Source organism: Myxocyprinus asiaticus, chromosome 26 (assembly GCF_019703515.2).
Source record: "Myxocyprinus asiaticus isolate MX2 ecotype Aquarium Trade chromosome 26, UBuf_Myxa_2, whole genome shotgun sequence".
Classification (NCBI taxonomy): domain Eukaryota; kingdom Metazoa; phylum Chordata; class Actinopteri; order Cypriniformes; family Catostomidae; genus Myxocyprinus; species Myxocyprinus asiaticus.
Genome location: NC_059369.1, coordinates 19163904 through 19189782, shown reverse-complemented (window position 1 = coordinate 19189782; position 25879 = coordinate 19163904). Strand labels below are relative to the sequence as shown.

The following is a 25879-nucleotide window of genomic DNA, read 5'->3' as shown; positions in this document are numbered from 1 at the left end:
TATTTAATGCATTTTAGCATAAGGCTGTAACATAAAATGTGAAAAAAGAAGAGGTCTGAATACTTTCTGAATGCACTGTATGGATTAAACAACTGGAGTCCTATTGATTATTTTATGCTACCTTTATGTGCTTTTTGGAGCTTCAAAATTGTGGTAACCATTCACTTGGATTGTATGGACTTGCAGAGCTGAGATACCCTTAAAATCTTTGTTTGTGTTCTGCAGAAGAAAGAAAGTCATACACATCTGGGATTGCATGTGGGTGAGTAAATGAGGAGAGTGAACTATCCCTTTAAGCCATTCTTAAAGTGTATGAATGCCATTGCTTTAGAAACTAAATATGAAAGCAAATGACACAAAGGATGTAGACCTTTTTTCAGAACTAAAATCTTTTTTTTTTTTTTTTTTTTTCACCATTTATGCAATGACTTTTAACCAACTGGTCCTAAGATGATTTTTAGTAGATGTATGAAGTCAGTTCCTCTTAAGTTCACTCTGGTGTCCTTACAGAGTAGCCTCAGGTGTAGTTCATCACATAAATTATGGTCATGTTCCACTAACGTTTGTCAACCAGAAAGTATCTACATTTGTTTTGTCTTCATTTTAAACTTTATACAGTATTTAAAAATGAACTGACTTCTTTTTGTAAAATGTTTTGCTTGGAAAGTGTCCTTATGCTTTCTTTCAAATAAATGCCATTTGGTTTGATATTTTGTTATCTATTGCAAAGACATTTATACATTAAGTGTGGCTTAAGTGTCTAAATACTTTCTGTGTCCACTGAAGATAGTCTAAATCCCAAATGAAAATAAATAGTGCATTAATGTAGTCTGGAGGCCATCATTGCATCTCTACGTCTGCACAGTCTATAGGTGGAGGAGAGTCTTCCACCGCCATCAAAAAAGTGGGGAGCAGTTCTACCATAATCCCCCTTTCTCCTGCTCACTCTCCCTCTTTCCCCCGTGGTTCCATTCATATTCTAATCACAGCTTTCCCTTCTGCAGTTTGTAGGCACTCCATCAGAGCCCTCCCTGCCTCAGGCTCTACACTTTTACTTCCCCTTTTGTGGCTACGCTCTCCTCCCGGCACACTAAAATAAGATTGCTTCAAGGAGAGGGAAGGGAGGGGGTTCACTCTGGTTCTCTTTGAGTCGACCAAACTTTCCCTTTCCAGTTTAGTTTTGGTGATGTCGGATCAAGTTTTTTGACATTTGGTGTCAAAAACGGGATGAGGTCAGATAGTATCCGAGATGGCAATGAACATGCTGGCAGGGTTCGGTGCTATTTATGTCTTTGGTTTTATTTTATTTACTCAGATATTAATTAACGAAATGTTCACACTTTCTTTTCCAGACTTATTGGGGACGAAACAGACATCAAAAAAGTCCCGTAGTGGGCCAAAAAGTGGCACTTGGATGGAGAACTTTAAAACTAAAACAGTGGGGGCAGAGTGTGTATCTGTGTGAGGAGGGGGTATGAAAACGTATTAAATGCTATAATAGGAGACGGGGAGGCCACAGTACTGGGATTGCGTAGATCTAAGCCTCTTTTTTTTCTGGGAAGGGAGCTTTTCTTATTCAAAACAGCCCCACAAAAGACTTCCAGTGAGCCTTGCCACATCCCCATCTGACTCGAAGCCATTCATCAGCCTGCCGAGCCTATCAATGACATGTCCCCCATCAGGGCTCCTATAAAATCAGCCCCTTTCCCATGAAACATCAGCAAACATTTTGACGGCTCTGGCTTTTCCCCCACTGGATCTCTGGAGTCTTTGACCCCCCCCCCCCCCCCCAACCCCATCCATCCATCCACCCACCCACTCCAAAACCTGCACCCCACCACCACCACCCTCTCCACGGACCTAACATCTTATGCATCTCTGCAGCGGGCAGTTCTCTCGGAGAGACGGAGGGAGCTAAGGAGGGGGAGTCCTGCACGGAGCCATTTTCTCAGAGGAGCCCCTGGAACGTGCATGGGAAGAGGATGCATTGTGAGCTGCTGGAAGAGCCTGACATGGATTCCACAGGTTGGTTCCTGCTGCACCGCCGTGACATTGGGATGCTTGGGAACCGGGCTCTTTTGGAACGCAAAACCTGGGCCTTGGGAGTCTGTGACCTGAGATTGGCATCAGAAAAAGTTATTTCACTTTTGAAGTATTTTTTTTCCCCATCAGGATAACTCTGTGCCTTGAATCTAGTACATGGAGAGATAGGTTGGCATGTTTTGTTTTTGTTTTTTTTTTTGTTTTTTTATTGCCTCATTTTTATTGCTAAGGATGGGTGTTCTTCTGCACAGCATATATCTATATAAAGTGGGCGTTTTATTTTTTATGGAGTTGCAACCTGGCCTTATATTTAGACTAAATTCAAGTCAGGTCACAGTTCTAAGTTTGTCATCCAGTTTGAAAGTATTTCTGTTCAATTAAAAAGTTATGTCGTTTAGGGAGTTTGCGCGCGAGTAAGTGATGCACCTGCTGAAGCCAATTTTTTACTGAAGATATACGCTCAGTACGACTGGTAAATAAATAGTCTACTGTTGATGCGTTATTTTATAAATAAAATAAAGTAAAATTAGAATCCGTCCAAAAATAGTTATGTCACAGAGGATGTCTTGCCCTGATGTTTTAAACGAAAAAATACAAATACAAATACAAATAGAATCTAGCCTAAATTTTACGTTTACCTTACTAAAGATTTCGTTTCGAAAGCAAGACATTCCGCATGGCTATTAATGAACGCATAATTATATATATATATATATATATATATATATATATATATATATATATATATATATATATATATATAATTATGCGTTCATTAATAGCCATGCGGAATGTCTTGCTTTAACAGCCTAACATTAGTTAGGCTGTTATTATTTGCCATATTTGGGTGTCACTTTTCTCTCTGTCCGATATCTGTGCACGACGATAAATGATCTCAGATCCGTCTCGCCTTTAGATGGGACTTAATCCAATTATTTAGAGCACTACTTAAACTGTTCATGGAGCAAATGATTCAATTACAGACCTTGACTCTGATCTGAGCAGACTATAAGTCAACATTGATGGAGAAAACGTGGATTATGTAAATTTTGAAAAGGAATTCGATTTGTTGTGCGTCAAAATGACATAAAATTTTCAAGCAACAACAACAAAAAATTACAAAAAAAAAAAAAAAAAAAACAAAAAAAAAACAACCACCACAACTCTAATAGTAGGCCTTTCTTTTAGTTTATAATATTAAATTAAATTGCTAAAAATCAATCATTAAACTTCAAAACCACAGAAATAGCTAAGACAGTATGTTATCATTTTTATTTATTTATTTTTTTATCATTGAAGGGTTTATTTAAAAAAATAACCTTTATAAAATAAATCTTGTAATGCAAGAGAGATTATTTAGACATCTGTAAACATGACACGTGTTTCTAATTCGTCATATTTGCAATCGTCAGCGATTATATTTAGTAGATTAGTACTGAATGTAGATTTAAGCCTATTAACTATTCTTACCAAATGAAAATTTGCATTCATAAAAGAACGTTTCCATTCATTTGAATCCACTTCTCTACACTTGCTAAAATGAAAACGCATGGCTGTTTGATTGGTTAAATATCAGAATATAGGCCAACAACTTTTCATCCAGTAAAAGTTCATAACTTTCCCGATAACTTCAACCCCCATCTAATGCATCAGAACTGACTCGCAGCCTTGGCAACCGCTGCTAGGGTGATCGTTGTCATGGCCCGTACGGGGAAACAGGATAGACATTTCTTTGAATCGAATCATATTATTATAAGTGTTTCTGTCTTGTGATGTAAGGACACCAGTCGGGTTACTTACATAGCAGAAATGAGAACTGCGCTAAAAAGGTTCTATTATGACGACGCTGGGATGGAAGAGTGCGCGCGTAATCAACTGAGCGTGCGCGCGCCTGTAATTCGCCTGGGGAACAATGCGGGATTCCTGCAGTTCTGCTGAAAACATTTCAAATAGAATCCCAGCAGCCCAAAGATCCACACAATCGATTGTAATTGAATTGCCCGGTCATCATTACGTCCCTCAACTCTTTAGTCAGGGGTTGCAGCGACATGCAGCGGTTTTTTTTTTTTTTTGGTTTTTTTTAATGTTTATTGCACACAACCACAAAGTGGATGTTGACAGTTCATGTGAACCAGAATATATGTAAGCATAAACTAATTTACAGTTATTTTCAACACTTTGGCAAAATGTTTCAAGCTTTGAGAAAGTCAAAAAAGAATAGAAGAATAGTTATGTTTACAAACCACAGCGCAGTTCATGCACCTGTTGCGTTTGCTGAGGGCATACACACGTTCATTCATATAATGTTGTAATGCATGTTAAAATAGACTAAATAACGTTTAAGATGTGTACAACGTGACATGATGATTGGGAACATATTTTTCTACAATATAACAGCACACGACTGAAGTGGCTATAGATGACAAAAGTGTGTATAAAAGTGAGTTCTAAAAGAAATTACAATTTTTTATTTATTTTTTTTTTTCTCGTTTTTAAACTTTTGTGGAAATAGTTCAGAGAAAATAGCCCTACAAAATAATGTATTTTTCACTTTTGCAGAGAGCTGGATTGAGAGATGTCTGAACGAAAGCGAGAGCAAGCGCTTCTCCAGTCACACGTCTATTGGAAATATGTCCAACGACGAAAGTAAGTCTAATTCATCGAAATAAATTCCTTAAAATATAATTCAATTAATACAAAAATGTGTTATTTTCATCAAAGGAAATCTTATGTGACAATTATCAGTGTCTGAACATTCCTGAAAAAAAAAAAAAAAAATAAAAAAATATATATATATATATATATTATTATTATTATTATTATTATTTAATATACATTGCATTATATATCATCATTACTGAATCTTTACTGAACCTATTTATGTTTTTCTTACTAAATAAAGACGAGGAGAAGGAAAATAACCGAGCATCTAAACCACATTCAACTCCTGCCACATTGCAATGGTAAACCAAATTGTAGATATTTACACATCACTCGTTTTCATTCTCTTAACCTGAAATTGTTTTACAGGACTGTTTTTGATCCATAGTAAATTTATCAAAATAGTTTTGATGTTTATGTTGATATTTCAGTGACAATTTGGAGTGCTTTTTGAGTTTGAAAAATCTCTATGTATATCATTTCAGTGCTCATTTTTGTGAAAATATCATAAATGCTTTTTACTTGCACCATGCTTTTATAATAAATCATGCATTTTTCTATTCCAAACAGATGATAAACATGTATCATTTATCTAGGTCGTATAAGAAATTTATTCAGATGTGTTTGCACTATCAAATGCCAGGTTTCCTCATGGAAAAAAGATCTGCTACCTCACAGAGAGAAAATGTAATTTTCAAATCTCTTTTTAAAGTATCAGTGATTAATACTAAAACTGTATACATGTTACCAGACAACATAACTTGACGAGATAACTTGTCTTGGATAGCCTACTTCTTGTATACCAGCAAACAAAACTAAAAACTTGACTTAGTCCAGTTTTTCTCAGACATCGGATTTAGATTGTTATGAATTTCTATATATATATATTTTTCAAGACATTAGATGCTCTCATTTGGAATATCAACATTTTTGATTGGTACCGGAAGCCATCCGCACTTAACAACTCATATTGTATTGGCAGAAACTATGTAAAATTATTCCTAGAGAGAACAAGTATGTTGGGGTAGATATAGCACCCCCACCAAAAAACAAAAACAAATTCTGACTGATCTCCAAAAAATAAACAGTAAGTAGTACACACAGTAATACTGCACAATATAAGAAACTGAGCTGCAAAATTTGTTTTAGAACTCCAGTTATGCCTCCCTCCATGTTTGACACTGACATTTTTATGTCTAATACTGACACGATATGTATTGGAAAGTGTCTTTCTCAGGTCTAAATCCACTGACTGAATTGTTTTATCATCAGGTTGGAGGAGAACTATGAGATTGCAGAGGGTGTTTGCATTCCTCGAAGTGCACTGTACATGCACTACTTGGACTTTTGCGAGAAGCATGATTCTCAACCTGTCAACGCCGCTAGCTTCGGGAAGGTACTCGCATGCATTCAGTATTATGCCTCCGGTTTAAACCACTTGATAAACCATTGATATAATGAAATCATACACTCTTCATTTGGCTTACTTACAGTTTGATTGTTTTGATGTAATGATGTAATTAAGTGAAAATGACTTGATATCCTATCAAAAACCATATAAACATACATATCCAAGTAAAAGAGAACGGTGAGCATCTGTTGAATAAAAAGCATGACATAAAATCTTGGTTTTATGAAGAGCCTCCACCAGTGATCTTTTCTGACACATATTTTGCAAACTCATAGCTGGACAATATAAAAAATGAACATGTTCACCCTTGTTCCCACAACCCCTCAACCCACCTACTCACATAGCCACCCCCCGACACCCTTATCCCGCTCCACCAGCTCCTGTCGGAGGATATTGAAAAAGAGAGGGGGCCTGGATTAATGTGTAATTAAAGGAAATTTGGAAGGGTGAGATGTTGCGGAATGTTAGATCAGTGGCTGGAGCAGCGTGGGGTGTCCTTTAGGAAGGCTTCATTGATTCAGGACAAAACAGAGAGAGAGAGCTGGACCTGCCTCTCTGTCTGCTCATTTATCAAGCCAAGCCTGACAGAAACTTCACAGCTTGGCCTCTTTTTTTCATTCCTCACAATAGAGAGCTTCACTGTTTGCAAAGTTTTCTGCACCAGGAGCTGGACCAAGGAGCTTGTGGACAAAAAACAGAGAGAAAGAGAGAGAGCGAGAAAGATTGGCGAGAAAATAAATTGTCATTGGACATGTTATGAATCTGACTAGATGATTGGGAAGATATTGTTCCAGAATATAACAACACAGCTGAAGTGGCGAGGTGACAAAAGATGTGAACAAAGAGTTCTAACAGAAATGACAACTCTTTTTGTTTTTACCTGACCCAATCAGATAATACGACAACAGTTCCCTCAATTAACCACGCGAAGACTGGGAACCAGAGGCCAGTCAAAGTAAGTCATGATCCTTCTTTAGTATCCAAAAACCTTTCAATAGTTAAAAGTTATATTCCAGACTATTTTTTTTTTTCATGCTTTAAACGTTTTAAACACACATCTAGTCAAAACTTTAGACATACCTCCTCATTCTTTATTATTCCTACTTTGTACATTTTAAAATAATAGTAAAGTGCAAATGTGGGCATTATGAAGTGACTAAAATGATAATCAAATCACAACTATCCTGTATTTTAGCTTCTTCAAAGTATCTACACTTTGCTTATATTACAGCACTGAGCATTCTCTCAGCCAACTTCATCAGGTGCACATTTTTCTAGTTTCCATGAAAGCTGGGCACTTTTGGATGCTTTTCAGCTCATCCATTTCAGTGAAAAAAATAAATAAAATAAAAAAATAAATAAATAAATATATATATATATATATATATATATATATATATATATATATATATATATATATATATAATTTTATAAAGAAATTCATATTGCCACAATTAAGAGTATTAAACACAAGCGTTTAAATTTTTTTTTTTTAAAGAAATTGTTCACCCAAAAATCTCATCAACTCTCCCTCATGCCATCCCAGATGTGTATGACTTTCTTTCTTCTGCAAAAATCAAATGAAGATTTTAGAAGAATATCACAGATCTGTAGGTCTGTAAGTGAAGGATGGGCAGAATTTTTAAGATCCAAAAAGCACTTTAAAGCAGCATAAAAGCAATCCAAGCAACTACTGGTTAAATCCATGTCTTCAGAAGTGATATGATAGATGTGGGTGAGAAACAGATCAAAATAGTCCTTTTTTACCATAAATCTACACCTTTGACCAGCCACGACCAGTAGGTGTCAATACGCATGAAAAATGTGAATCGGCAAAAAACAAAAGAAGAAGAATGTGAAAGTGGAGATTTGTAGTAAAAAAAAGGACTTAAATGTTGATCTGTTTCTCACCCACATTTATCATATCACTTTTGAAGACATGGATTAAACCACTGGAGTCTTTATGGATTAATTTTATGCTGCCTTTGTGCGCTTTTTGGAGCACATAAAGGTTCTGGCCACCATTCACTTGCATTGTGAGGACAGTCAGAGCTGAGATATTCTTCTAAAAATCTTTGTTTGTGTTCTGCAGAAGAAAGAAAGTCATACACATCTGGGATGGCATGAGGGTGAGTAAATGATGAGAGCATTTTCCCTGTTGGGCAAACTATCCCTTTAAGATCATGAGAAGCATAAATTAGGTCTACAGTAAGATGTGCAAACTTTTAATTGGTTGTGCATTTTGTAAATTTTATGATCAATCATGATGGTATTTGAAAACAATAGAGATCCACATCACCAAATACTGCACACTGAACAGATGCGAATACAAACTTTTTATATACAAAAAGTGGCAGCGTAAATCTACCTGAAAGTACAAACACTTCCTAATACTCAGGTTTGGGAGGGTTACTTTTGAAATGTATTCCACTACAGATTACAGAAGAATACATGCTGTAAAATGTAATTTGTAATGTATTCCGTTAGATTACTCAAGGTCAGTAACGTATTCTAAATACTTTGGATTACTTCTTCAGCACTGGTAGATTTTTTCACTTGTTTTGATTATAAAAACTCTGCCAGTACAGTAAGACAAAATACACATGTTAAAAATACATTCTCTGAAAAACCTAAATATCTTATGCAGTGTTGTTTCTAAAGGATTTTTAGATATTTTTACAGGAAAACAATACAAAAATTATTATCAAGAATATGATTTTTGCCCTAATATCAAAGGTCTTACTAGAAAAAAAGAAATCATGATCCAACGTGAATTTTCTTGATAAAAACATATGATCGTGCCTGGTAACTTGTGCATGTAAAATGGCTAGAAATAGCATTTTAGCTTAGCGTAAAGCTGACAATTTACACAAGGTATATTTCTATTTCTTCTGCTCCAAACTTACTTCAAACTTACTTCTCTGTCTGCTCGTATGAATGTAACACATCATAAGACAGTGTTTCACTGCTGTTCAAATGCACTTTGGATCGCATCAATTAAAAGTTTAAATGTTTTCCATCTGAAAGGACTAAATATTAAATGAAACAAATGACAATACAATGTAAAGTAATCTCTTCAGTAATCAAAATACATTTTGAATGTAACTGTATTCTAATTACCAATGATTTAAATTGTAACTGTAGTTACAATTGTAGGTACAGTTACTTATATTTTGTATTTTAAATACATATTCCCGTTACTTGTATTTCGTTACTCCCCAACCCTGCTAATACTGACTATGCCATTTACATTTCCCTCTTAGGTATCACTACTATGGAATTGCTGTGAAGGAGAGCTCCCAGTACTACGATGTGATGTACTCCAAAAAGGGTGCTGCATGGGTGAACGAGACGGGCAAAAAAGAGGTCACCAAGCAGACAGTGGCGTATTCACCGCGCTCCAAGCTGGGCACTCTCCTGCCAGACTTTCCAAATGTCAAAGACTTAAATCTGCCCACCAGTCTGCCAGAGGAGAAGGTGAATAGATCACTAAAACCTTTAACTCTCCTTCATCCAACCCCATTATCCAACCCCAGTATTTGTATCTTCTTTCATAGTGTTAAAGTCTCTCAGCTTTTTTTCAATGCATAACCATGAGTGAGAAATGAATTTGGTATGATGTCATTATACTGTATGTAGAAGCACTATGTTTGGGAGTTTTTTGTGAATTATTCTCTGTTGGAAAGTGTTATAAATGTTTTCATGAGTTCTTTTCTCTACCAGGTCTCAACTTTTATCATGATGTACAGAACTCACTGCCAGAGGATACTGGATACAGTCATACGTGCCAACTTCGATGAGGTAATGCAATTTATTTTCCCATAAATTTTTTTTTTTTTAATGATTTCTTCTAGTATGTGTAATCAGAACAGTTATTTTGTTTGCATGAACAGGTCCAGAGTTTCCTGTTGCACTTTTGGCAGGGCATGCCACCCCACATGCTGCCTGTCTTGGGCTCTTCAACAGTGGTGAACATAGTGGGGGTGTGTGACTCCATATTGTACAAGGCCATCTCAGGAGTGCTCATGCCCACAGTCCTACAGGCTCTACCAGACAGGTGAGTCGCCACCATTTTTACCTATCACTCTAAAAGACTTGTCAAACTTGCTTGCATGATGATGTTAAAAAGAAGAATAGAATTGTGATGCTTGAACATTTTTCATTAGGTTTTCTGTCTAAAACAACGGTTGTTGTCATGCATCTCTCTCTGGAACATTTAGGAACCTGTTAAATCAACATGAACAAGTGTTGGCAACCTATTTATCTTCCATGATGTGATTTAATTCTGAGTGAAACAGGATACTCAGCAAGGACAAAAAATGTAGGGAGGGAATTGATTGGATAGTGAATTTGTTTGACATCAGAATACTGTGGGGCTGTGAAGACAAGCCTACTTTGTTCTTTGAAATAACATGAACATGTATTAAGAAAGTAAATGGAGTGAATTTTAATCTGATGTTGACTTATCACCTAACACCTATATCAGACACCTGTTGCCTGAGTGCAGAACTCCTAACCATTCAACTCAACAGCAATTTTCCCCTTTATTCAAATAGACATGCCAATCAAGAGTTAATTAACCACGGATATGTAATAATACCACACCATTAGAGAAATCAACCTTTTGTGTAAGTGTAATCAGCCTGCCAGAAGCTTTCTTGTCAATGATGCATGAATCAAATTTTAATTACACCAGACAAATAGTAACAAATTGTGTATCTTAGACATTTAGGTCAGAGTGTCCATTCAAACAATACTATAGTACTTCTGGAATGTTTCAAATGTTATATTTTTGTGTATTACAATAATGTAGCCTCACTCAGGTAATCAGGAAGTTTGCCAAGCAGCTGGATGAGTGGCTGAAGGTGGCACTACATGACCTACCCGAGAACTTGCGCAACATAAAGTTTGAATGTAGGTGCCAATATATTCAGGACTCAACAAACATTGAGAATTTGACTTTTTATGGTATTGCAAAGCTGTTAAAAAAAAAAAAAAAAAACACTGGTTGCACTTTATAATAAGGTTACATTTGTTAACATTAGTAAATGCATTAGGTATCATGAACTAACAATGTACAATATTTATTCATCTTTGTTAATGTTAGTTAATAAAAATACATTTGTTCATTGTTAGTTCATATTAGTTCATAGTGCATTAACTAATGTTAACCAGTACAACTTTTGATTTAAAAAATTGATTCAAAAAATGTATTTGTGTCAGTGGCGTAGCCAAAGGTGGGACGGGGTGGGGCTGGGCCCACCCAAATTAGACCCAGGCCCACCCAGAATATTAGAAATTATTCTTTGACTTCAATTATATATACTTATAAAATAGTATAAAAAACTGCATAAATTCTGATTTCTGAAAGTGTGAAAGAACTGTTTGAATGCACCGCTTCTCTGTTGTTAAGGAAAATTTTGGGGGGGGGGTGGGGGGGGGGGGGAATTTGGGCAAAAACTTGTCCCATCCATTTTTGTTGAGGCCCACCCAAGAGGAATTTCCTGGCTACGTCCTTGATTAGTATATGTTTAAATTAACAGTAACTTAATAAATGCTGTAAAAGTATTGTTCATTGTTAGTTCATGTTAACTAATGTTGTTAACTAATATTAATTAATGTAACCTTATTTTAAAGTGTTACCAAAATACTTTGTGTTTTCCCTAGTGTCAAGAAGATTTTCCCAGATACTGAAACGACAAACATCATTAAACCATCTCTGCCAGGTAAACAACACTTTTAATGTTTAATACTCTTTCACCTACTCTCCTGTTTGCACACAATGAAGGGTCCTCTTTATTTTCACAAATTTACATGATCAGGCATAGTGCAGGTCAGGATGCCCATTTAATTTAACACACTTGCTTTTGCAGGCTTCTCGAACAGTGATTCACAGTGCAGACATCACCTTTCAGATGTTGGAGGACTGGAGGAACGTAGACCTCAACAGCATCACTAAACAGACACTTTATACAATGGAAGACACCAGAGAAGACCAGAGAAGACTTATCATCCAATGTAAGGAGCGGACTGATATTCAGTATGGTCTTCCACTGATGCCTTTTGATTTCATTTTAAAAAGTATCAGATAAAACTTACTTGGAAGGCTTTTCTGGACATTTTACTAATCTAATGCCCATGCATTTAGCAGGAATTTGTGTAGTGTGTTTTTGGTTTGTTTATTGCTGCGACTTCACATGCAGCGATGTGGCAAAGGACCCGCTGGTTGATGTTTTGCACCAGTTAGATATCACACAGTAGCTGTCAACCAGCACTGAACTATTCCCACGATCGTGAGGGATGAGCTTTAACCACAGACACTGAGAGGTTAACCCTCACAGTCTGACACCCTAAGGAGCATTTCAAATTCATTTCAGCGTCAACCCCTCACATGACTGATCAGGTCAAAGTTCAAAGATTCAGTCATGTCATCCTCAAAAGAGATTTCGGAGTTCCTCTCTCTGCATTTCTTTTGTGTGGCATCTCTGATATGTGGTACAAGTTATGTTGTCAACAAACTTTTAACACTTTTGTTCTTTTGTGTTTTTTATTGTGTGTTGGCAACTTTTTTGAAAGCACTTTTTAAACTGCTGGTTTTGAGGAATAAATGCAGTAGCTAAATTGGCTTAAAAGCCTCACTAGCTATTTGTATTATAATCCTCTGTCTACCATTATTTTCACTTCTTGTCATTCCCTCCCCTAACTCAGAGAATATATTGCTGATCTGTCCATTTTCCTCTGTATTTCTCTTTAAGTGTATCAAGAATTTGACAGGCTGCTGGAGGATCAGTCGCCCATAGAAGCCTACATTGAGTGGCTGGACTCTATGGTGGATAGATGTGTCATAAGGGTCAGTGCACAATCCATAAAATGCATTTTCTGCTTAGTTTACTGTCTATGTTAAGAGGAATATCATAATAAGAGAACTAGATATCTCTAGAATATTTGAATATCACTAGATGTCTCATTGTCTAGAAAAGATGGTTAGATAAAACAACTCTTTGAAATGGCTGAAGATAAACTCATTTTAATTCTTTTTTTCCCATTCTTATAATTATTTGTTACTCAATCCGACCTGAGATAATGAATCTCATGAATTGACATACATTTCTACTCTAGCCCTTGTCAAGCACCGCTTGTGTGTCCTTCCAAACCAAACTAAGTCTGCAGGTGTCCAACCCTGTAAATCTAAAGGCCATCACAACATACTTAAGACTGTTCGTGATACAATACCCCAACTTAATGATGTCTTCATGGCCCCCTTTTGCGCCCATTAGAGTCCAGATATGGGCTTGTAAATCTAGTTGCCATGGGAACTTCTACTGCCTACCAGACAATTGTTTAATGGGTGGGTGTTTCCCTGGGGGCAAATCAAACAGATGACTTGTTGACATGTTTTTCGTTCTTGGGGGTTAGTCCCCAGTATGGACCCAAAGGTTAAGGCCCCTGTGCCTTCCCCCAGGCTTTTCTCATGGTAATATTCCTGTTAGGTGGCAGGGAAGAGACCCGGATGCCTGAAGAGGGTAGCTCAGCAGTTCCTGCTCATGTGGTCGTGTTTCGGGACCAGGGTTATCCGGGATATGACGCTGCATAGTGCACCCAGCTTTGGTGAGTCAGGCGAAGCGGCAACATTCTGTTTTACAATCATCCAGTCATGGAAAGTACATATTCATTAGATAGACCAAGTGATTGTCCAAGTATGGAATCTATTACTTAGTTTTACATACAGGTTGAATATTCTATTCTTATTTTTTTTTTCGATTTATTTGTTTGATATGATTTGAGTTTCTCAAGTTAAAGGGATAGCTCACCCAAAAAAAAAAAAAATAATAAATTCTGTTATTATTTAATAACCCTCATTTTTGTGATTGAAAACCACAAAGGTGTCAGAACTTTAATTTTTGGGTGAACTATTACTTAACTATCCCCTAATAGAAGTTACTCAATCCACAACATTCAACTCTGCTAAGATGACAGCTTGGCTAGCTCTTGGCTTACACTACCTAGCTGTCCATGGCAAAGTAACTGAAAGAAGGGCCATAAAAGAGGTAAAGGCCCCCTCCCTGTCAGCTCTGTCTGTGAATATCAAAGGCACAGCTGGTTGCAGTGTTTTGATAATGCAGCTCTCAGTAAAAAACAGCTAATTAACAAAGGCTAACCCCCACCAAGTCTTTCCCTTCTTCCCATTTTATGACCAGGCAGTTTTGCGCCCAGTCCACTGAATAGCCGCAATGTTTATTATGCACATAGTGGCTGGGTTACTAACACAATGCGTGGATTGTGCCATGCTCCTTATGAATTCTTTCCCCCTCTCATTCATAACATGGACTCAAAGCATCATATGCTCCAGTAACTCTATAGAGTTTATGGTTGGACTCAGTTGACTATAGTTCTGACTTGGTGCTGAGCTTTTTAATGTGCATCATCAAATCAGTTTGTTCACTTGAAGCTTTCAGAGGTTTGAATTCAAATTGCATTTAATGTCTCCATAATGCTTTACTGGACTAGTTTGTTGAAAACTCCATAAAAGTTAGACTTTTGAATTGGAAGGATATATTGTTACTTTTTTATGGTAAATGAGATTCTTTGCATTTATAGGCTCATTCCATCTGATCCATCTCATGTTTGATGACTATGTGCTGTATCTGCTTGAGTCTCTGCACTGCCAAGAGAGAGCCAATGAACTGATGAGGGCTATGAAAGGAGAGGGCACACCAGGTAAGATTTGAATAGATTTGATACTCTGCTGAAAGACTTAGACCTTCATTGATTTTTATGCTGGTCTATGCTGGTTTATGCTAATTAGGAATTGTCTGTCTGGTGCCAGTCGAGTAGCTGGAAGAGTCAACCAGCAAGATCTTTCAATAATTCTGTATTGTTTTTTCAAGTGAAAATATCAAAAAAATTATTAAAACAAGATCGAATTACTTGAGAAGCAAATTGACAGATATTTTGTCTTGTTTCAAGAGAAATCTAACAAAATATTGTATCATTTATGCTTATAAAAAAAATACAAAAAAAATTGCCAATGAGGAAAAAAAAAAAATCTTGATTCAAAGGGAAAGCAACTTTCAATTATTTTTTGCAGTGTGGAGAAGCTGGCTTGTCTGCCTTTTAAAAAAAATAGCCATTAGGTTTTAGTAACATCACAGCACTGATCCCTGGTCTGCTGTTGCTAGTCCGTTTCTGGTAGTGTTAGGGAGAAGGACATTTTAAAGAGCATTTGACTGAACAAATATTTGTGTAGTGCAGGCTGAGTCATACATTTTTTTCAGTCTGGACTCATAAACATTATGTGACCATGGCAAAATTTTGGAAAAAGCGAAATTAGGTGCTTCATTACACGTTTGGCTGCAATTTTCCAGTGAAATGTCCAGCAGGGGGTCCTAAAAGTGAGTGAAATGGTATCATAATCAGACAAGGTTTTTAAGGTGAATATTAGATGGAGGTTGTTAACATAAAAACATACTTCCCTAACCTAAAACTTTAACCTAAACCTAATCAATAGTGTCCTAAAATGAAATGAGAGGTAGACACAAAACAGACATCCTTACGCCTAGCCAACGGCTAAACCTAACCGATAGTGTCCAAAAACAAAATGAGAAATGAAAAACTCATTTGCTGAAGCAAACACATCATTTTGTGTCGCTTCTATGACACTATAGTCTCACGTGTCAGCTAGGTGCTTGACTGGTCTCAGCGTCCAAAGTCCAACACATTAACAGCTGAGCTACCACAGAAGCTAAACACATTGGAATACATGTGTAAATGTAGGTGGGTCTGTAATACAAACCTTATAGTTAAACTGTTTCGATATCATAACAGCAGTATGTGAGTAATAGTGCAAAAATATGAGTTTATAAAGTCATAATCAGCCATTGTTGCCCTAATTTGTGTGAAAGTGAATAAAACGCAGTTTTTGTAGTGCCTCTAGTGTTAATATCTCCAGGAAAATGCGACAAATCATAGAATTTGGCACGTATAAGTCAGTTTGCCAAAAATTTTTCGTAGTAACCTTCCCTGTATGAGACAAGGTTGATTTTTTTGGTTCTTTTTCTCAGAAGATACATTTTAAGTGCGTGTATCTGGTAAATGTTAATTTTGTCGCCGTTTAAGAGTACCTCATAGCTGACTTCATAGCTAACTCTTATGGACTTAAAGCCACAAAACCCTAGTTTTGATTTTAATGGGGTCTTTTAGAAGTCTGGTGGGGAAACTAGTGAACCAACATCCAAAACACAAAATATTCTAGTGACCAATCATGCTGGTCGTTTCAAGAGGGAAGATCTGAAACACTGACACAGAGGTTTGAAAACAAAATGATTGGTTGTGTGTTTTTTTGGTCTACTACAGCAGATACTGGGGAAGAGCTGATGCTAATGGGCTCCACCCCCACATCCGCGTCACCCGGACCATACTCGCCTGCCAAGTCAGTTCACTCAGTGGGAGTACCAGCAACATGTTCCCCCAGTTCAGCCCAGTCTCCAGAGAACACCGGCACATCTGCTACTACAGGTAAATGGAGCTGAGCTGTAAAATCTAAGGAATAGTTCACCCAAAAATGGAAATTCTGTCATCATTAACTCAAGCTTATGTTGTTACAAACCCAAATTACTTTCTTTCTTTCGTGGAACACTGAAGGAGATGTTAGAGAGTATGTTAGCCTCAGTCACCATTCACTTTCATTGAATCTTTTTCCCTGCAATAAAAGTAAATAGTGAGTGAGGCTAACATTTGGCTTATATTTCCTTTTTTATTTCACAGATGAAAAAAATCATTTAGGTTTGGAATATGTTGGTAAATGATAATATACATTTTCATGTTTGAGTGAACTCTTTTTGATCTCTTTTCTGTAACTTACTGTACAATAAAACTCAAATCACATTGCCATCACTGAAATATACTCAGTAGGAAGGCTCACATTCTGCACTAAAATTAACACTGCCCCAGCCCCATTCCATGCATCACTTAAACTTGAATCCCACAGAAAGATCATATAATTAACACGGCAAACACGTTTCTTTGTATATTTATGTCTGTGTATGTGCCAGGAGCTGTTCAGTCATATACCTGGTCCCTTACATACACAGTGACAACATCAGGTGGCAGTCCACCCGAGAGCGGACCCCAGCTTTCCTGCATGCGAGGCGGACCCCCTGTACATACCCCCTCCTCTGCACACAGGATGCCAGTTTACCCCCATCGAGATGAGCATGGGTGAGCTCTCGAAACAACCACGTCATGACAAGAAATGTATTTATCTATTGAAAACAACATGTGTGGACTCGTTGTTAGTTAGTAAATGTTTCTAAAGGTTTGTATTCTGACTGTACCTTTTCTCCAGGTATACTGGTAGCTATAATTACAGCAGCTACGCAAACCAGCACCATCATGCTATTCAGAGTCAGTACTCCAGTTTGACCCATGAACCAGGGCTGCACACCCCACTGCACTATTCTTCATACCACCGTACCTCTGCACAGGTCAGGCTTCTTTCACCCAACATACTAATAACATATCATTTTAATATTTTACTGTTTATTGTTTTTGATCAATATGGGTTTTACCTATGACCATTTCTTAAACCTTTACATTTGGTCTGCACCCAATCTTGAATATTTTTTATATCCTTGTTTATTCACATGAGCACATGAGTTTTATCATAAATTTAGCTCCCACCTTTAATGGGCAACATCTTAAATTTCATTCTTCTGGGTATGGAAAGAAGTTTGAGGAAGTCAAATGCTCTCATGAGTTTTTGTATGGAGAACAATGCTCGTATATCTTTTAAACTGCTTGTTTCACAATACACATTTTATTAAAAACTATACCGACCCAATAACAGATACAAAAAGGTGTGTATTCCCCAGCATTTAGGGTGAAAGTGTATTCCGTTCCTGTCTTTTTCAGGGTTTGTAACTGAAAGAAGAATACAAGTATGAATGTGAATGGTGGTTGATGCATTACAGTCATTAGCATCTGAAATGTTCTGGTAACTGTTATCCACAGAGGTCTATGGATAGTAAATTCCTCTTTACCTTAGGATACACTGGGTTAATAGGCTCAACTCCCCCTGACCAGAATTACTGGTAATTTAGCATATGGATTTAAAGTGTATTCAACTCTGAAGATATAAAAAGATGAAGGAAAGCTCAGTTAATTTTGTTAAACCTCTAGGCAACTCTTGGGTTAAACTTTAAACTCTGTTTAAAAGCTGAATCTCAAAATGCCAAAGCAGTCACCATCTTTTGAAAGAATTGGCCAAAACAAACTTTTCCATGCTGGTATCTTACTGTAGAATGAAACTAGAAAAGGAAAGTTTGTCAAAAAAGAAACATGTTTAAAAGTACAAAAAATGGGGGCCTGGGTAGCTCAGCGAGTAAAGACACTGACTACCACCCCTGGAGTCGCGAGTTCGAATCCAGGGCGTGCTGAGTGACTCCAGTCAAGTCTCCTAAGCAAACAAATTGGCCCGGTTACTAGGGAGGGTAGAGTCACATGGGGTAACCTCCTCGTCGTCACAATTAGTGGTTCTCGCTCTCAATGGGGCGCGTAGTAAGTTGTGCGTGGAACGCGGAGAATAACATGAACCTCCACATGCAGAGTCTCCGCGGTGTCATGCACAACAAGCCACGTGATAAGATGCGCGGATTGACGGTCTCAGAAGTGGAGGCAGCTGAGACTTGTCCTCCGCCACCCGGATTGAGGTGAGTAACCGTGCCACCACGAGGACCTAGTAAGTAGTGGGAATTGGGCATTCCAAATTGGGAGAAAAGGGGATTAAAAAAAATGCCCTTTCCCATTAGGTAGTTTGAATGCTTGGACAGATTAAATAGTTTTGAAGTTGAAAGCCTTAGTAGTTTGAAGATAGATTCAAATTTGTAAGATTATGCATCTTGTAGAGTTTAAAAAACTTGGGCAGTTTGAAGAGAGTTTTGAAATTTGAAAGCTGTCATTTTCAATAGAGATCTAGGGGATTTTTGATCATTTACGTGAAAACCTTATGTCTGATCACTTATAAAAGATAAAGTACACTAAGTTCAGTGCTGAGTTTGGTGGAAATATCTTGAAAGTTGTTTCAGGAGTTAGTTGAAAATGGTGTTGGTTTGTAACCCAAGTTTGTACAAAAACAGCATGTTGATTTTATCAAGCCAACTGAGGTATTTGCAAGCTATACCTGGCAGAAATTGCAGCTGAAACTTACTAAATGAATTGCAGGCTTCTGTGCTGAAATATGGACAAACATGTTTGTTTCATCCACATGAGAAATATGCATATTTGTACAACCCCAATTCCAAAAAAGTTGGGACAGTATGGAAAATGCTAATAAAAACAATTAATTTGTAAATTGATTTGTGAATTCTATTCACCCTGTGCTATATTGAAAGCACTACACACACATTGTTTGATGTTTTTTATCTTGTGAATAATATATATATATTTTTTAATACACTCATTTCAAATCAGATGGTTGCACGCTCCAAAAAAGTTGGGGCATTTGAGTGTTTACCACTGTTTAACAACACAATTTCTTCTAATAACACTTATTAAAGGAATAGTTCACCCAAAAATGAAAAAACAAATAAATAAATAAATAAAAATATTTTCACAAACATCTGTCTCTCATTATTCACTTACCCTGATGTCATCCCAGGTGTGTATGACTGTCTTTCTTCAGCAGAACACAAATTAACATTTTTAGAAGATCTGTCAGGTCCTAATAATGAAAGTACACGATTGCCAGCATTTGACAGTCCAAAAGTCACAATTAGGCAGCATAAAAGTAATCCACACGACTCCAGTTGATCAATGAATGTCTTCTGAAGCGAATCGATAGGTTTATGTAATAAACAGGTCGATAATTAAAATGTTTTTATACTTGGATTATAAGGACCTGACAGAGCTCTATCTTCTTCTAAAAATCTTTATTTGTGTTCTGCTGAAGAAAGACAGTCATACACATCTGGGAAGGCATCAGAGTAAGTGAATAATGAGAAAATTTTCATTTTTGGGTGAACTATTCTCTTAAGCATTTTTAAGTTTAGCAAGCAAAATTATCCCCCATTCATCCATTATGCAGGTCTTCAGCTGCGCAATTGTACGGGGCCTTCGTTGCCATATTTTGCGCTTCATAATGCACCACACATTCTCAATTGAAGACAGGTCAGGACTGCAGGCAGGCCAGTCTAGCACCCGCATCTCTGCTTACGCAGCCATGCACTTGTAATCTGGGCAGTATGTGGTTTTGCATTGTCCTGCTGAAAAACCCCTTCTGAATGTGCATGATTTTCAATCCCTTCGATGTCACTGTCTTAAAAACCGGCATTCGTGTATAATGGATATCATGACCTTCCACAGTCACCACCACTCGCCGCTGCATCCACAGATGCAAGTTAAGACTTTACTATGCAAAGCAGAAGCCCTACATCAACACTGTCCTGAAGCGCTGCTGACTTCTCTGGGCTCGGCCTCATCTGAGATGGAAAGTAGAACAGTGGAATCGTGTTTTGTGGTCTGATGAGTCCACATTTCATATAGTTTTTATTAAAAACAGCCGTCGTGTTCTCCAGGCCAAAAAAAAAAAAAAGGACCATCCAAGCTGTTCTCAATGTGAGGTCCAAAAGCCAGTGTCTGTCATGGTATGGGTGTGTGTCATTGCCCAGGGCATGGGTAATTGCGCAGCTGAACACCTGCATAATGGATGAATGGGGTAAAATTCTGCTGGCTAAACTTAACAAACTTGTGTCTTCAGTGACCAAACGCTTAATAAATGTTATTAGAAGAAATTGTGATGTTACACAGTGGTAAACACTCAACTGTCCCAACTTTTTTGGACCTTGCAATCATCTGATTTGAAATTTGAGTGTATATTTAAAAAAAAATCTATTAAATTCACAAAGTAAAACATCAATGTGTTGTTGTAGTGCTTTCAGTATAGCACAGGGTTAATAGAATTTACAGATCACTCCTTTTTTATTTATCAGTGTTTTCCAAACTGTCCCAACATTTTCCGAATTGGGGTTAGATACACATTTAGTTAATGTGTAATTTTGTATTTTATTTTATATATTTATTTATTTTTGTAGCCTGTTGCTGATTAAGAAACCAAGAAAACCTTTTTTATCTTTATATTGATGGTGACAGAGGGCGTATGGTTGAATTAAACTGTTTGACTGAGGTTGTGGATGGTGAGGAGGGAGTCTGCATCACATATATTGAAAGCCAAAGCGGGTGTGATAGTAATTTCCTGTCAAGACCTCTCTGGCCCAGCCTGCCTTTGTAACAGAAGGTCAGTGTTGCTGAATTCCCCTCTTCACAGCGGATACAGACCCTGAAAGGTGGATTGGCTTAAGCCCAGAGACCCTTCCTCCCCCAACTTGTTCTCCCCACTCAATGCCTCTCTACCCAGCACTCAATAACCGCCTCAGACTGTGCAACTTATGGCTGGAGATCCAGATGGAAAACGTGTTTATTAAAATATTGTTATTCAATGGTCTCTTTTCTCTGCATGAACAAGAGGTCACTAAGCAACACATCTCGGTCTGTGACCCCGCCTGACTTGCTTTTTCCCTGCTGAAACTCTTCATAAAAGCTCTGACTGTGAACCGTTTCTATTTTAAGAGCGGTTATAGATTTTTACTTCCACTAATTTTCTGTCAACTTAAAACGAATACAAAGTCTGTGCTTTGTTTGAGAGGGCTACTCCCTAGAAGGCAATAGAAAAGGGAAAAATGAAGCTTATGTTGACTTCCCCATTCATAGAGAACAGAACATTTTATATAGACACAGTTCTTGATCTGACATTTTGACACGCTCAATTTTGGTTTTGGCCTGTGACTAATTAATTATGAGATTGATGATTTATTAGGTCTTACATATCATAACCATTTTAACTAACAAAAAAAAAAAAAAAAAAAAAATTTGATTTCACAACACATTTGTAAAATGTATACTGTTTAGTAGAGGTCAGCCAATAGTGGATTTTGCCGATACCGATAATTAAGGTAGTGGAAAAGGCAGATAATCGATTACTCTGCCGATAGTTTTTAAAATTTCTTTATGGAATGTTCACAAATTTTCTTCGTCTTTTCTTACTATAACAGGCACAGAAACCGAGGCTACACAAATGAATATAATCCCAGATACAGTTTAAAAAAATACCAATAACAACAACAAAAAAGATTTGGTGCAGAATGTGAGACTTTTAACTGTAAACAAGCCCAAAACACAAAAGGACTCTTATTTTGAAAAGACAGAGACTTGGCTCCGTTACAATGCTCCATAAAAACAACAAAATATGCATTGAAGTAAGGATATACAGTAAATATGTATGAATATTGTCAATGATAAAAGATTTAGGTACAGAAAATCCCCACGTGATTGTTAATCACGAAATAAAATCAAAACTTTCACAACTATCTGCACAGATTTTTGCTGACAACTAATAGTTTCAAAAAGCAGCTATCGGCATTGATTAATCAGTAAAACTGATATATTGGTCTGCCTCTACTGTTTAGCCAGTTTCCATACATTGTACCAGAAAAATTTAAAGTGGAATGGCATTCATGACTATTCCGTATATATATACTTCCATAATGTGGCCTATTTTTGCATGGAACAGGATATTCAACTAAAAAAATGTATGAACAGATTTGTGACAGGTGCAGTGTTGGGGAGTAGCTTACTAAAAGTTGCGACACAACTAACTTAAAATTTTTCAGTTGCGTGACTTTAGCTCAGCCATTTCCACATTAGTGTAGCTTTTCCAGTAACAGGCTACATTTTCCAATGAGTAGCACTGTAGTGTCACAAAACACTACGTTTGTCATATTGTGTTACAAATGCAGCAATCGAGTCGAGAGAGTAAAAAAATTTGCTCACCTCAACCGTATTTCCCTCGCGCATATGTAGCGCTGGGAAAACCAAGTCATTTAAGAGAATCGATTCTTTCGAACAGTGGTTGGAGGGGAGGGCTTGAAAAATAAGAGGGCTTGGTGATGTCGTACGAAAAGGAAAATAGTTTCAAAGGCGGGGCAAGTTATTACATTTTCATGAAAGATTACAAAGACAAACGTTTCTCTTTAAAAAATAAAATGCAACAATGAATCATTCACAATAAGGCCAGGAATGTGTATTAATAAAGTAGATTTGGTCAGTTTTGATTTCATGTTGACTTTAACATAAAGAAAGAAGATTCAGTGAATCCTGATTTGCTATGAGATGGTCTTCATGTGTGTCTCTCTCTGATTTGCAGTACCCACTCAACAGCCAGATGTCACGAATGGAGTCTTGTTTGATGAGTGGCTCTCCACTATTACACTCATCCCCGGTGACCCCTCGCTGGCCGGATGTGCCCTCAGCCAACAGCTGTTACTCCAGCCCCCCTGTGCACACGGCCCGCTACGGCTCTACCGGAGACATGTACTCCCCTCTTGCCCCACGCAGGAACTCTGAATATGAGCATGCGCAACATTTTCCTGGATTTGCCTATATTAACGGGGAAGCCACGACAGGCTGGGCAAAATGATTTTACCCATCACAAGCTGGACCCAGCAGTTGGAACCCTTATTTAAAGGGAAAGTTCATCCAAAAATGAAACTTCTGTCATCATTTACTTACCCTCATTTTGTTACAAACCCATGTACCATCTTCTTTTGAGTTCCATGGAAAAGAGAAAATCATATGGGGTTTGGAACAACGTGAAGTGGTGGAGTAAATGATTACCTCATTTTCATTTTTGGGTGAAATATCCCTATGTATTTACATAATTACACAGAATGTATCTGAGTGGGAATGAGATTGTGTCAGAAATGTTTTTATTGGGAGTGTTTAGTGGACAGTGTTTACAGTGAAACCTGCCAATTCAACTTTCAATTGCAATCATTGTGAGAGTGCAAAAAAGACAGTGTCCCAGTTGTGCCTTTCCCCTCCTATTTCTCATTTATTTCCCTTACAAGCATTTATACCCACTCTCTCATTTTCTGTGCAAACATTTTGACCACTGACCTTGTTTTTCATAGTAAACTTATGCATCTCACCAGGTTCTTTCACCACAGACTGAGTGTTTGACATCAGAGTGATCTATTCATGACGCCACAGATTTTACTTTTACACCAACACCACTTCAAAGTGTGCTACTTCTCTGGCATAAACATAATACATTCTCAGTAGAGGAACATAGAAGAAATGTTTTTGTTTCACACCAGGACACTGTTTGGCCAGCTGCCAGAATACAGACGTCATCATAGCAGTTCAAACAAATAAGGGCCACTAATGTCAGTACAGTTGCGTACGTACACTACCGGTCAAACATTTTGAAACACTTGACCGAAATGTTTCTCATGATCTTAAAAATCTTTTGATCTGAAGGTGTATGCTTAAATGTTTGAAATTAGTTTTGTAGACAAAAATATAATTGTGCCACCATATTAATTTATTTCATTATAAATCTAAAGTGTAATAAAAAATAAAGTTTTTTAAATTGATGACTTGGACCAAATAATAAAGAAAACCAGCCAATAAGTGCCCAGCATAATAAAGAATGAGTAAGTGTTTCAAAACTTTTGACCGGTAGTGTATGTGAAATTGAGAATTCATTTTACACACTTGCAGAACTAGCCCAGTGCTGTACAACCCAGCAGGTTTGGCTTGCGCTCTTTGTTACAGGCTATATTAATTGTGGGAGAATTTTAGAGATCTTTTCTGTAGCTTTGTAACACTGTGTCCCTCTGCATTGTTTATCTGTGTATGAACTGTATATCCTGTTTTGTATGATTTAGAAACATGAAAAAAAAGTGTTAACCTAGGTTTGTGTGTTTTTTAAAGCACTCAAAGGTACTGTGGACCTATTACCCTATGGGTAGGAATAAAAAAAGGAAAGAATATGATTATGTAACATTTATTATCTTTAGTCACTTTTTCTTGTACAGTATATAAAAGCACCCAGTAACTTCTCTGGTGACTTATGTTACCATGTTGATATATGTGGAATTATTTGTTGCCACATAAAGATGTTTTAAAACCTAGTATGAAATATGTCTCTTTATTCTGTGTTTGATACACACTGTGTGGCTTTTAATACATTTGAAATATTTTCTCAACACTCAAAAATTCCTTTGTACATATCTTTTGTGCATACATGGTAATAAAGTTCTGACAGGATGTACATGGAAACATTTATTCACCTCAGGTATTATTGCATTTTTTTTTAAGTTCAAAATTGTTCCTAAAAAGCAGAGGCTGGGTAGATAAATCATTTAAATGATCATTACACTTTGATACAGTGACTCAACAGTTACATTTATTTGTGCATGTATGTGTCACTGTAAATCTTAGCATGCATGTGTGCATTTTTGTACATTGACCCTTTCCTTGTCTGCACTTTAAAAAGTAAATAAAAAATAATAAAAAAAAGTTTGATTCTGTATCTGGTAATGCATAATAAAAATAGTCTTGTACTTAGCACTAAGCACTAAATATGTCCCATTCTATGTTACTGAAAATATTGGTGAAGGTTCCTTTGAAATTTAAAGGAATAGCTCACCAAAAATGAAAATTCCTTAATTATTTACTCACCCTCATGCCATCCCATATGTGTATGACTTTCTTTCTTCTGCAGAAAGTAAACAAAGATTTTTAGAATATTTCAACTCTGTAGGTCCATATAATGCAAGTGAATGGTGACCAAAACATTTAATCTAAAAAAGAACATAAAAGCAGCATAAAAGTAATCCATAAAACAGTGTTTTAATATGTCTTCTAATG

The 25879-nt window shown here is 37.0% G+C and overlaps 1 protein-coding gene across 2 annotated transcripts; it reads left to right on the top strand.

Moving 5' to 3' along the window:
- The first annotated feature begins 1808 nt into the window (after positions 1 to 1808).
- LOC127417371 (transcription factor RFX4) lies at positions 1809 to 25141 on the top strand. 2 transcript variants are annotated; one of them, XM_051657369.1, is made up of 18 exons: positions 1809 to 2025; positions 4603 to 4689; positions 4946 to 5006; positions 5977 to 6100; positions 7009 to 7070; positions 9379 to 9592; positions 9839 to 9916; positions 10009 to 10172; positions 10929 to 11029; positions 11783 to 11841; positions 11989 to 12133; positions 12871 to 12965; positions 13606 to 13723; positions 14714 to 14833; positions 16469 to 16630; positions 17206 to 17332; positions 17460 to 17598; positions 23370 to 25141. In XM_051657369.1, the coding sequence occupies exons 1-18, from the start codon at positions 1983 to 1985 to the stop codon at positions 23640 to 23642; spliced, it is 2172 nt and encodes a 723-aa protein (XP_051513329.1). In that variant the 5' UTR covers positions 1809 to 1982; the 3' UTR covers positions 23643 to 25141. The 2 variants fall into 2 exon arrangements, with proteins under 2 accessions (XP_051513329.1, XP_051513328.1); XM_051657368.1 differs by having other exon boundaries at positions 17167 to 17332.
- The last annotated feature ends 738 nt before the right edge of the window (positions 25142 to 25879 follow it).

Excerpts from the sequence above, each read along its gene's own strand:
- LOC127417371 (XM_051657368.1), top strand. The coding sequence starts at position 1,983 with ATGCATTGTGAGCTGCTGGAAGAGCCTGACATGGATTCCACAG. Across the intron at positions 4,690-4,945 it reads AAATATGTCCAACGACGAAA|ACGAGGAGAAGGAAAATAAC; the intron begins GTAAGTCTAATT and ends TACTAAATAAAG. Across the intron at positions 17,599-23,369 it reads ACCACCGTACCTCTGCACAG|TACCCACTCAACAGCCAGAT; the intron begins GTCAGGCTTCTT and ends TCTGATTTGCAG.